At 38.2% G+C, this 12,048-nt stretch overlaps 1 protein-coding gene across 5 annotated transcripts in view; it reads left to right on the top strand.

Annotated features, from left to right (window-relative positions):
* NAALAD2 (N-acetylated alpha-linked acidic dipeptidase 2) overlaps nucleotides 1-12,048 on the top strand; it is a 101,610-nt gene that overhangs the window by 26,590 nt on the left and 62,972 nt on the right. For all 5 annotated transcript variants that reach the window (XR_010121541.1, XM_063642027.1, XM_055283241.2 and 2 more), the window contains 5 exons: nucleotides 1,554-1,639; nucleotides 1,917-2,036; nucleotides 2,142-2,224; nucleotides 7,737-7,800; nucleotides 8,865-8,932. Coding sequence is in view for 4 of the 5 variants with exons in the window: in XM_063642027.1 (XP_063498097.1) it covers nucleotides 1,554-1,639; nucleotides 1,917-2,036; nucleotides 2,142-2,224; nucleotides 7,737-7,800; nucleotides 8,865-8,932 (421 nt within the window). In the remaining variant the exon portion in view is untranslated. The remainder of the gene's footprint in view (nucleotides 1-1,553; nucleotides 1,640-1,916; nucleotides 2,037-2,141; nucleotides 2,225-7,736; nucleotides 7,801-8,864; nucleotides 8,933-12,048) is intronic.

The following is a 12,048-nucleotide window of genomic DNA, read 5'->3' on the forward strand; positions in this document are numbered from 1 at the left end:
CCAAAATTTTTCCCAATTTTTCTTTACAGGATTATATTCATTTATTTCATGAATATTTCTTGAGCATTTCCTATGCCCCAGGAACCATTCTGGGTTCTGGGGATTCAGCAGTGAACAAAGTAGACAAAAATCTCCTCCCTGTGGAGCCTGCATTCTAGAGTTCAGTTTATTCGAAACGTGATGAGTTTGAAGTAATAATAGGACAAATAAATATTCTTCTGGAGCTCAAAAATACTAAAAATGAGAAAGATGTAGGTTTAAAGATGTAGATGTGCTTCTTTGAGAATCTTAGCAGATAGCCTATGTTTTTGTTTAGACTAATATCAATTTTTTTCATTCCCTATATGTTGCATTTTTCCTTACTTAATTTTCTTCTTTTAATGATACAATACCGATGAATTTGGGTTTCTTACTAATCATATATCTAAGGCTCATATTTTTAGAAACACATGCTAAACAATATTTCTGCTTTTCTGGTATTAATTATCATCTGTCGGTAGCAAAAAGAAATCATTTACTTAATGCCTTAAAATGAAAAAAAACTCATTGATTAGTTTTCCTCTGAGGTACTTTTAGTTGAATATTGCAAATGGATTAAATATCAGAAGCACAGTATACTTTTGGTGGGGGTGAGGGAAGCCAGAATTTGTTCTTAACGATATGCAAGTTTCGGGAGCTTTTTCATTCTTCCATTAAAAAACGATCACAAACTAGAAACAACGGATGTCTCCCTACCTTTAGAATAAACGATGATTAATTTTGTTCCCTTGGGGAAAAGTAGCATTTTCCCATGTCATCTTGGATTCATAAAATGTGAGTGATAACTTTTTTTTTTCTGTCTGGCTGAGCTTGATTGTATTTTCCCTTGTTTTCTAATTCGGTTGATTGTAACTCATGAATGAATATTTAAAAGCCTGACCCAAATCAGAATCAACAATCATGGCCTAGAAACACTTCATTAAGTAGTTGTGCATTTTAGCAGGAGCTTCCCAAATTCTTATTTAACAACAGAATTTTTTATGTTTTTTATAGGTGGCACTAAGCCAGCTCTTAAACTTACATATCATTTCCATAATCATGAAGAAAATTTTTGAATCTAGGATTTAATATAAATAGATACATTTAAATAATATGCTTATACTTTTTTCTTTATTACTTAATGGGCTCTCTTCTTTGTTTTCATAATTAACTGGGGTATATTTTTACATTTTAGAATAAATATGACATTTTGAATAATAGAATATTTTGAATTTTAAATAAATAACAATTTAGCTATGAGAAAATAATATAAAATAGACAGCTTTTAAAATTTGACTTCAAGGTGCATGCTTAGGTGCTTAGAAGTAAATTGGCATAATGTCTGTACCTTACTTGCAAATGCTTCAACAGTGTTAACAATTATTGAATTTAGCTGGTAGAGATATGAAAATCCATTATGCTATTGCACAGCTTTTCATAATAAAACACTATTATGAAGATAGTTTTTTATAATGAAACACTGTAAAAAAACATAATTTGCTGTACTAAGTAATTTATTCCTTTTAAAATTCTAGGAAGGTTAGAATGCATGTTCATAACATCAATAAAATTACAAGGATTTACAATGTAATTGGAACTATCAGAGGATCTGTGGAACCTGGTGAGTCACATAATTTTTTAAAACATTTTGTTTTTACAAAAATGAAAGAGTAAGTAAAGATAAACTGTAGTCAACAATTGATTTGGGGTTTTTGGCTGATTTGAAACTACTAAATTTTGAGGAAAACTGTACAAGTCTAAAAGAGGATTTTACTTTATAGTGTTTCTTGTCTTCTATAGAGGAAACTCAAGCAAGAGGATGTTTTTTTAAAAACATAAATTACAAATATTTATAATGTATTCAAAGTTGTAGGTTTTTTGAATGTATTATTTTCCAGACAGGTATGTTATTCTGGGAGGTCACCGGGACTCCTGGGTATTTGGAGCTATTGACCCAACCAGTGGGGTTGCTGTTTTGCAAGAAATTGCCCGGAGTTTTGGAAAACTGATGAGTAAAGGTAAACAACCTTTCTTTCCTGGCTGATGACAAAAAGTGACTTACTGAATTTTCTTTTATTTTTTAGGAAGTTGTACCTAACCATGTGTGTTAACAATTCTTACAGGCTGGAGACCTAGAAGAACTATCATTTTTGCCAGCTGGGATGCAGAAGAATTTGGACTTCTGGGTTCCACAGAATGGGCTGAGGTAAATAAGACAAAGAAGGTTCTTATTTTTTTGGTCAACAGGAAACAAATATGTATGCATCTCAGGATGATCAAAAATATATTCCATTACCTAACATGGTTTTGATTTGGAGAATGACTCAAGACAATTTAAGAAATAGTTTGTTTTTACTTTCACATCAGTTTGGCAATAACCTTTTATTACTAGACTGCAAACAGATTTATTGTCTCGTCAAAATATTTTCGTTGCCATTTGTATTTGTTTTATAAAAAATAAAAATCAGTAAGCTCAGAAAATAATCAAAATTAACAAGGTGTTTTTGATAAGATAATTTACCTATCTAAAAACTGATACAGATGCTTAGAGCTAATTTTCAAGTTTCTGAAGTTTCTTTAGAGTTCTTCCATCGGAGAAAATATAAGATGTTCTATTAAGATGGCCACATATTGACTATATTTTCACATTTACAGATTCCGTTTAAAATGGCAACGATAAGTATACTTTAGCATTTACAACAGAGATGTGCTTCATTGTTAAGTATAAAGTGGTAATTCTGTAAATTGAATTACTTTAAAAAATTGACCTGCTTTACAATTTCATAGGTGGGGTTTTTCTTCTTCACATATGATTGTCATTTGTCATTGACTCTTAATTATTTATATTTAAGTGTCTCTCCTAGGGCCCTTTTCTTCCAACTTCTTCCTTTAGTCTCTCTGTCAAGTAATCTCTAAGTTCTTAAATGTAAAAGGTAAGCACATACTTTTTTTAACTTTTATTTTAAGTTCAGGGTACAAGTGCAGGTATGTTACATAGGAAACTGTGTCATGGGGGTTTGCCATGCTGTTCAACTACTCTGTACAAGCTGATTTCTCTAGTTGGCATTTCCTGCCTGCCTTGACCCAGTGGTAAACTTTTACTCTTTCTGTAAGACTAAGCTCAGTAAACACACAATTTGTGATCACATCTTTTCTAGAAGAGTGTTGTCATGTATTAATAACAATAATAATCGTAATAATGTTTCTATTGAGCTTTACAGTAGCTTATGTGATTTACCCATTTTAACTCATTTAATCCACACAGTAAGTGATCAATAAATGTTGGCTCCCTTCTCTCTTCATCTTTACCCCTCCCTTAACTTCACCTAGTTTTTCACATGTATATCATTTTGAAAGTTATTTGAAAAACTATTTTAAAAACTAGGTGAAGAGAGAATTTTGAAAAACCTGGTTTGAAATGTTAAACCTATAACTCAAATGTAGTAATTTTTGAGACTCTATGAAACTAATATTGCGATATTACTAGTTAAAGATTATTTCATCACCCAGGTATGAAGACCAGTACCCATTAATTATTTTTCCTGACCCTTTCCCTTCTCCTATCTTCCACCCTTTGAAAGTCCCCAGTGTGTGTTGTTCCCCTCTATGTGTCCATGGGTTCTCATCATTTAGCTCCCACTTGTAAGTGAGAACATGTGATATTTATTTTTCTGTTTCAGCATTAGCTTGCCAAGGATAATGGTCTTCAGCTCCTTCCATGTCCCTGCAAAGGACATAGTCTCATTCTTTTTTACAACTGTGTAGTATTCCAAAGTGTATATGTACCACATTTTCTTTATCAAGTCTGTCATTGATGGATATCTGGGTTGAATTCACGTCTTTGCTATTACGAATAGTGCTGCAATGAACATATGTGTGTATGTGTCTTTATAATAGAATGATATATTCCTTTGGTTATATACCCAGTAATGGGATTGCTGGGTCTAGAAGTATTTCTAAGTAGGTGTACTACATAAGTACTTACCTTCCCTCCTCCATCTGCTATTTATCATTTATAAGTCCAGATTTTATAGAGCTGTTTTAAAATATGGTGTACCTGTCTTGCCATTGTGTTTAGTTTTAAAAATGCTTTCCTCCTAACTCATTTTCTCTTACATTAGTTTAAAGTACTATAATAGGAATAATATGAATTAAACAAATATAGAGGGGGTAAAAATCCCACTCACAGTTACTTGTCTGGTATCACTTATCCTTTGTTGATTACATTTACACTGCGAATTGTTATTTTCACATTGGTATTATTAATATGCATTTTGAAACTATAACATTAATTTGATGAATCAAATTTTATTAGTTCAGGTCATTATCTTTTTTTCCCCCTGCCCCTGTGGTGGGTGAGGTCATTTGCTTTTAGAAACATGCGATTTAGAAACATGTGATTTCTTATGATACATGTATAAACACATATAAACACATATAAACACATGCATCTGTTTTTTAAATTTCAGCAGCTGAACATAAAGAAATCTAATATGTAAAATAATAAAAATGTTTTGCATTAATTTATAAACATGTGCATTAAGAAGCAATTTCAATATACTTTCCAGTTTTGTGCAAGATTCTTGATTATATTCAGTAGCATGCTTACCTTCTTTAAATACACATAAGTAATCTTCTTTATTTTCACTATAAATCTGTTATAATGGAAACTCAGATTTTATATTTCTCTGTAATGGAGTCAACTATCACCTGGCCTATGCAGGCAAATGCAAAGAAGTGACAGTTTTTATTTGTGCCATAACCACACACAGCTTTAATTGTTTTTACTATAACATATTTTAGAAAGCTAACAAGCTAGAGAGAGAGGTGAAAGGCTCTCTCAGCATGTTGCTCTCTGTGTGTAAGTGCGTTAGTGTTGCTTTACTTTATCTTTCTTGAATCTGTGTCTGTGTGTGTGTGTGTGTGTGTGCATGTGTGAGAGACAGAGTGAAAGAGTCTTGTTTTTGTCCTAATGTATGCCTCCTCTCTAATTTTTTGTCTTCCTTTTTTATTCTTTCACTTCATATACATAGTAAATATAAACAAATAGAAATTTTATATTTCTCACTTTTGAAATGATAAATTTACTTGGGTATCCACTCTATAAATGGATCTCAAACTTCAATGTATGTAAGAGTCAATTGCCAGTTATATCTATTAGAAAATACAGATTGGCCGGGCGCGGTGGCTCACGCCTGTAATCCCAGCACTTTGGGAGGCTGAGGCGGGCGGATCCCGAGGTCAGGAGATCGAGACCATTCTGGCTAACATGGTGAAACCCCGTCTCTACTAAAAATACAAAAAACTAGCCAGGCGCTGTGGCGGGTGCCTGTAGTCCCAGCTACTGGGGAGGCTGGGGCAGGAGAATGGCGTGAACCCGGGAGGCGGAGCTTGCAGTGAGCGGAGACAGCGCCACTGCACTGTGGCCTGGGCGAAAGAGCAAGATTCTGTCTCCAAAAAAAAAAAAAAATACGTTCTTCCGGCCTGGCACGGTGGCTCATGCCTGTAATCTCAGCACTTTGGGAGGCTGAGACGGGTGGATCACCTGAGGTCAGGAGTTCGAGACCAGCCTGGCCAACCTGGTGAAACCCCGTGTCTACTAAAAATACAAAAATTAGCCAGGCATCGTGGTGAGAGGTGACAGCATGCTGGCAGCCCTCTCTCCCTCTCGGCGCCTCCTCAGCCTTGGTGCCCACTCTGGCCGCGCTTGAGGAGCCCTTCAGCCTGCCGCTGCACTGTGGGAGCCCCTTTCTGGGCTGGCCAAGGCCGGAGCCGGCTCCCTCAGCTTGCCCAGAGGTGTGGAGGGAGAGGCGCGGGTGGGAACCAGGGCTGCGCCGGGCACTTGCGGGCCAGCGTGAGTTCTGGGTGGGCGTGGGCTCGGCGGGCCCGCACTCGGAGCCGCCGCCAGCCTGCAAGCCCTGGGCAGTAAGGGGCTTAGCGCCTGGGCCAGCAGCTGCTGTGCTCAGTTTCTCGCTGGGCCTTAGCTGCCTCCCCATGGGGCAGGGCTTGGGACCTGCAGCCCACCATGCCTGAGCCTGCCCCTCCGCCCCCTCCCCACCGCCGTGGCGGGCTCCTGCAGGGCCGGAGCCTCCCGAGGAGCACGGATCCCTGCTCCACTGCACCGGGTCCCATCGATAGCCCAAGGGCTGAGGAGTGCGCGCGCAAGTCGCAGGACTGGCAGGCAGCTCCGCCTGTGGCCCCCGGTGTGGGATCCACTGGGTGAGGCCAGCTGGGCCCCTGAGTCTGGTGGGGACTTGGAGAATCTTTATGTCTAGCTAAGGGATTGTAAATACACCCGTCAGCACTCTGTATCTAGCTCAAGGTTTGTAAACACACCAATCAGCACCCTGTGTCTAGCTCAGGATTTGTGAATGCACCAATCGGCACTCTGTATCTAGTTAATCTGGTGGGGACTTGGAGAACCTTTATGTCTTGCTAAGGGATTGTAAATACACCAATCAGCACTCTGTATCTAGCTCAAGGTTTGTAAACCCACCAATCAGCACCCTGTGTCTAGCTCAGGGTTTGTGAATGCACCAATCCACACTCTGTATCTAGCTAATCTAGTGGGGAGATGGAGAACTTTTGTATGTAGCTCAGGGATTGTAAACGCACCAATCAGCACCCTGTCAAAACGGACCAATCAGCTCTCTGTAAAACAGACCAATCAGCTCTCTGTAAAATGGACCAATCAGCAGGATGTGGGTGGGGGGGCAGATAAGAGAATAAAAGGCTGCCTGAGAGAGCAGTGGTAACCCGCTCTGGTCCTCTTCTGCACTGTGGAAGCTTTGTTTTTTGCTATAAGTGTTGCTGCTGCTCACTCTTTGGGTCCACACTGCGTTTATGAGCTGTAACACTCCCTGCCAAGGTCTGCGGCTTCACTTGTGAAGCTAGCGAGACCACGAACCCACCGGGAAGAACGAACAACTCCAGACGAGCCGCCTTAAGAGCTGTAACACTCCCCGCGAAGGTCTGCAGCTTGACTCCTAAGCCAGCAAGACCACGAACCCAGCAGAAGGAAGAAACTCCGAACACATACGAACATCAGAAGGAATAAACTCCGGTCATGCCGCCTTTAACAACTGTAACGCTAACCACGAGGGTCCATAGCTTCATTCTTGAAGTCAGTGAGACGAGGAACCCACCAATTGTGTGGACACAGTGGCACACACCTGTAATCCCGGGTACGCCCGAGGCTGAGGCAAGAGAATTGTTTGAACCTGGGAGGCAGTGGTTGCAGTGAGCTCAGATCGTGCCGCTGCACTCCAGCCTGGGCAATAGAGTGAGTCTCTGTCTCTAAAATAAAATGATAAAGTACAGATTTCCAGGCCTCGCTTTTAGCCTCACTGTGAGTTCTGATTCAGTAGATCTAGGGCAGGGCCCTAGGATATGGGAGTCACATCCCTGCATAGTCTGATGCAGGGAATTGAGGAACCACACTTTGAAAATACTTTTTTTTTCTTAGGGTTCTCTGCTATTGCTATAAACAGTAGCTGTTGCTTCATAGTATCCTTAATTCTTATATTAATTGCATAATTGTTGTTAACCAACTGGTTTTCTGCATTTTTCTCAGAAATTAGGGTCACAGATGGACCTAGCTATTTAATTCTGAAAGATACTTGTAAACTGCTTTTCCACAAAATTAATTTGCTTATTTTGTTTACATTTTCACAACTGTAAGTAATGTGAATTAAGTAACAACTTTGCTTCAACTGCAGGAGAATGTCAAAATACTCCAGGAGAGAAGCATTGCTTATATCAACTCAGATTCATCTATAGAAGGTAAGTTTTACTTCGATTTGAAGTAAAATTTTCAGAAAGGAAATTTTATTTCAAGTAACTTTTATTTATTGTTGAGTAGAATACCATCTATTAAGACTATAAATTCTAACTTATTAAGCGCCTCAGATATCCCCTTCCTATGAGATGCCTCAGTAATAGCTTTATTTTTCATTTTGCCACAGAGAAAATAATTAGGATTTGTATGAATTGATATGATTCATAACTAAGCTATTGCTTTTAATTTCTTTGATATATTTACTATTTGTTTATATTAAATTACTACTTAAAACTCTAGTATTAACCACATATTTTCTCGATGAAGATATTAATGGAATTTGGCTAAAACAGTTCAGAAGAAAGGTTTTACAGAATATTCTGTGCAGAAATATTTCCTGTATTTGTTGTAACAAATTTGAAGTAAGTGTACTCACTCCTTTTGAACTACAAACTCCCATTGAATCTGGCTCAGGATCACCTGAGCCCAGGAGTGTAAGCCATAGAGAGACCCCGACTATCAAAGAAAAAGAAGAAAAACTGATCTGGATTGTCTAGGCCAACAGGACATGATTTCTGATTAGCACTACTATGGAGACAGTATGATTCAGAAAATGAAGAGATTTGTGTCTCTAGGCTTTCACTGCATTGTGATTATTTCTAAATAAATGTTAGAACATAATAATTACTGATGTGGCTTTGTCTGATATCTTGATATGTACTATTGCATTGAATGAAACAAGTAAAAAGTTAATGCTACAGACTTACCACTTACTTTGCCAAAGTGACCCTAAGAAATGCTGCCGTAAGAATGAGGCTTGTAATCACTGTGAGAGCTGCTGCCTTAGCAACCAAAGTCCACCAAGACCTTCTTCTATTCAAAATATTTGGTGCAGCCTCTCTCACTCCTGAAGAACTATTTCCACCCTGTTTTATTCTTTGGGAATAAAATCTTTGATTTGAAGATCATTATATCTTGTTTAAAATTAGAAAACAAAGTTAGAATTAAACATAAATGGGATTTCATTTAGAAGTATGAAATAATACTCTGTCTCTTATTTATTTTTCAGGCAATTATACTCTCAGAGTTGACTGTACTCCCCTTCTTTACCAATTAGTGTATAAACTGACAAAAGAGGTATATAAGGAAATGTGTCTTAATATGTTTTCTTTTGAATGGATAAATGAATAACATGTGTTCCCCTCTAAATTAATGGTACTTATTTTTAAGCTGGTGAGAGAACATAATAGAATCATATAAACAAGTCAAAACAAAATCTTTAATATGCCATTTACCTATGTGACATAACTAAGAAGATATTATCACCAGCTTCTTTGTTCTAGTAATATTCTTATTAATAGTTGTGTAAATAGTTGTAACATGTATTTATCTGGAAGAGGTATTTGATATAGCAGAAAGAACACTGAGCTGGAATAGAAAGGCATACGGTTCAAAAACTGTCTTAGCTACCCATTCATTCATTCAACAAATATTCATTGAGTGATCACTATATGTCAGGCTCTATAAAATGAATTATAGCAGCAATAGTGATAAAGGGACAAGGTCACTGAATTTGAAGACTTTGTAATCTAGAGAGGACACAGATTGGTAAATGAGGAATTAGAATTCACTAGAATATTTGATACTACAGTTATGGAATAGAGAATATTAAATCTTGGGGTGGCTGGGGGAAGTTGAGCATAAGAGGAGGTTTGCAGAGTCACTGATGTTTGGACTGTCAAATGAAGGGATGTAGAAGTAAGGGAGAGGGCATTCTAAGCAGAGGACACACTATCTAAAAAAGATGTGGAGGTATAAAATAACAAATTTCCTGATCTGAAGGTAGCTCAGCATGGCCAAGCCAAAGGCGTTGGGAAAGATGGTAAGAAATGAGGCATAACAAATGGGCCAAGGAGTTCAGAAATCTGTTATGGAGAAATCATTAAAGAATTTCTAACAAGGTTGTTCATTGTTTTATGTCATAGTAGTGAATACATTAAGTAGTTGCAAGTCTAAAGGCAAAATGGAAATAATTCTGCAGGCTTCCTAATCTCCCAGTAATTTATAAAAACTAAATGAGTTATAGATATTTTAAAAACTCTAAAATCTAAAGGACTCTGAATCTCTAAAACTTAAATAATCTACTCATTTAATATCTGTGGGCCGGGCGCGGTGGCTCATGCTTGTAATCCCAGCACTTTGGGAGGCCGAGGCGGGCAGATCACGAGGTCAGGAGATCGAGACCACGGTGAAACCCCGTCTCTACTAAAAATACAAAAAATTAGCCGGGCGTGGTGGCGGGCACCTGTAGTCCCAGCTACTCGGAGAGGCTGAGGCAGGAGAATGGCGTGAACCTGGGAGGCGGAGCTTGAAGTGAACCGAGATTGCGCCACTGCACTCCAGCCTGGGCGACAGAGCGAGACTCAAAAAAAAAAAAAAAAAAAAAAATCCAAACATCATTTAAATAGTTCCTTGCCAAAGAATTTACCTGTGGAAATTTTTGCTTCAAGGTCAGCCTTAGATAACAATATGAAGTAGATATCACTTCTCTCTGGGTACTATTAATATTTCCTCCCTTAATCTTACCCCTCTCTTTTTACTGTTCATGTCTTTAAAAACTAGTTTTCCAAATGAAACTTCTCTCATTTTCCTCATCACAATGCTCTCACCATCTTGCATAGCTGATGTCTTTGATCCTTTCATTGGAATGTTCCATAAAAACATCTATCTAAAAGTAAGCTGAAAAGAAAATCTTTAGTGAGAGAACCCTTTTTGGATCAGGAATTTATAATTTGTGCTGTCCTAGAGAGATGATCCCTGGCGATCATGTCAGGAATGATAAGAATTTGTTGGTTGATAAGGGAGAAGTTGATGTCTATGCCCCTTTGTACAAAGATAAATTCTTACTATGGGCATACTAAGACCCAGTAGACAAAGGAGACTTGTTTTTACTCTCCTGTAAACTGATTATTACAATTTTATTAATCCCTAGTGTGTGTTAGCACAAATAGTCAAGCCATATTGGTGATGTCAGGATAGTGTAGGGGTGACAGACAAGGCTGAGCTTGGAGAGAAGGGCAGCTGCCAGATGGAGCAAGAAATGGGGCAAAGTGTTGCTAAATAAGAGGAGGGCTATCAATTCTGACAATGCATATAGCTGAGGTAAGACTGATCTAGCCGAGTATGGTGGCACATGCCTATAGTTCCAGCTGAGGCAGTAGGATCACCTGAGCCCCAGAAGTGTAAGCCATAGAAATCCTGACAAAAAAAAAGAAAAAAGAAAAAGAAATAAAACTGATCTGGATTTTCTAGGCCAATGGGACATGATTTCTGATTAGCACTACTATGGAGACAGTATGATTCAGGAAATGAAGAGGATTTTACTGGGAATTCAATCCAAGCAGGATGTAGGAACTGGAACAGAATCTCTCTCAACCACCGTTAATTGGCAGGAGCAGAGTAGAGAGTAGAACCCAGTCAGCTGGCTAGAAATGAGCAGAACATCTCTGCAGCTGCCTCATGTTGGTGAGGAAGGGTGTGGAGTGCCAAGACTATTTCTAAGCTGTGGACCCTCTATGCAGTCATAAAGTATCATCTCATTCATACTAAGCTAAGGGCAAGTGACCACTTCCCAGCCCTACCATTACTCTACGGATGGGAGCGGATTCACCACTGTTACCTTCTACTTGAAGGCTGATGAGGGCTTGTGTTATCAGTAAACACAACACATTTGTGCCTCTAAATAAGTGGGATGAGATTGAAACAGGGAAATTGTTCAAAAACGTGCCAATATCCACCATCTTTATTAGATGCTCTTAAATTTAATTACCATTTTCTCAGAAAGGCCTTACCTGGAGACATATCTGTCTCTCATCCCCACATCTCTTTATAGCACTTTGATATTTTCTTTTAAACTGCTGATCATAATTTTGTGTTACAAAATTTGTTTGGTGTGTGTATCCCCAATTAGATTTCATTGTGAGGTCCAAGAAGGTAGAGACTATGTCTCTGTTTCCACATCTCTTTTCTGAGTTCAGTGCTTAGTAAATATCTAAAGAAAAATTTTTAAGAATAGTGGCACAGAAGTTAGAATAACAAACTCTGTGTAAAGGCCAGAGAAAATATCAGCTGTTTATGTTCGGAAAGGTACCATTATCCCCATTTTTACAGGTGAGAAAACTAAGGTTCAAAGAAGGGAAGCAATACACCAAGTTATAATGCTTTCACAGTTACTTAAGTAGGGTCTGCCTTGG

This window comes from Symphalangus syndactylus, chromosome 6, assembly GCF_028878055.3.
Source record: "Symphalangus syndactylus isolate Jambi chromosome 6, NHGRI_mSymSyn1-v2.1_pri, whole genome shotgun sequence".
Classification (NCBI taxonomy): Eukaryota; Metazoa; Chordata; class Mammalia; order Primates; family Hylobatidae; genus Symphalangus; species Symphalangus syndactylus.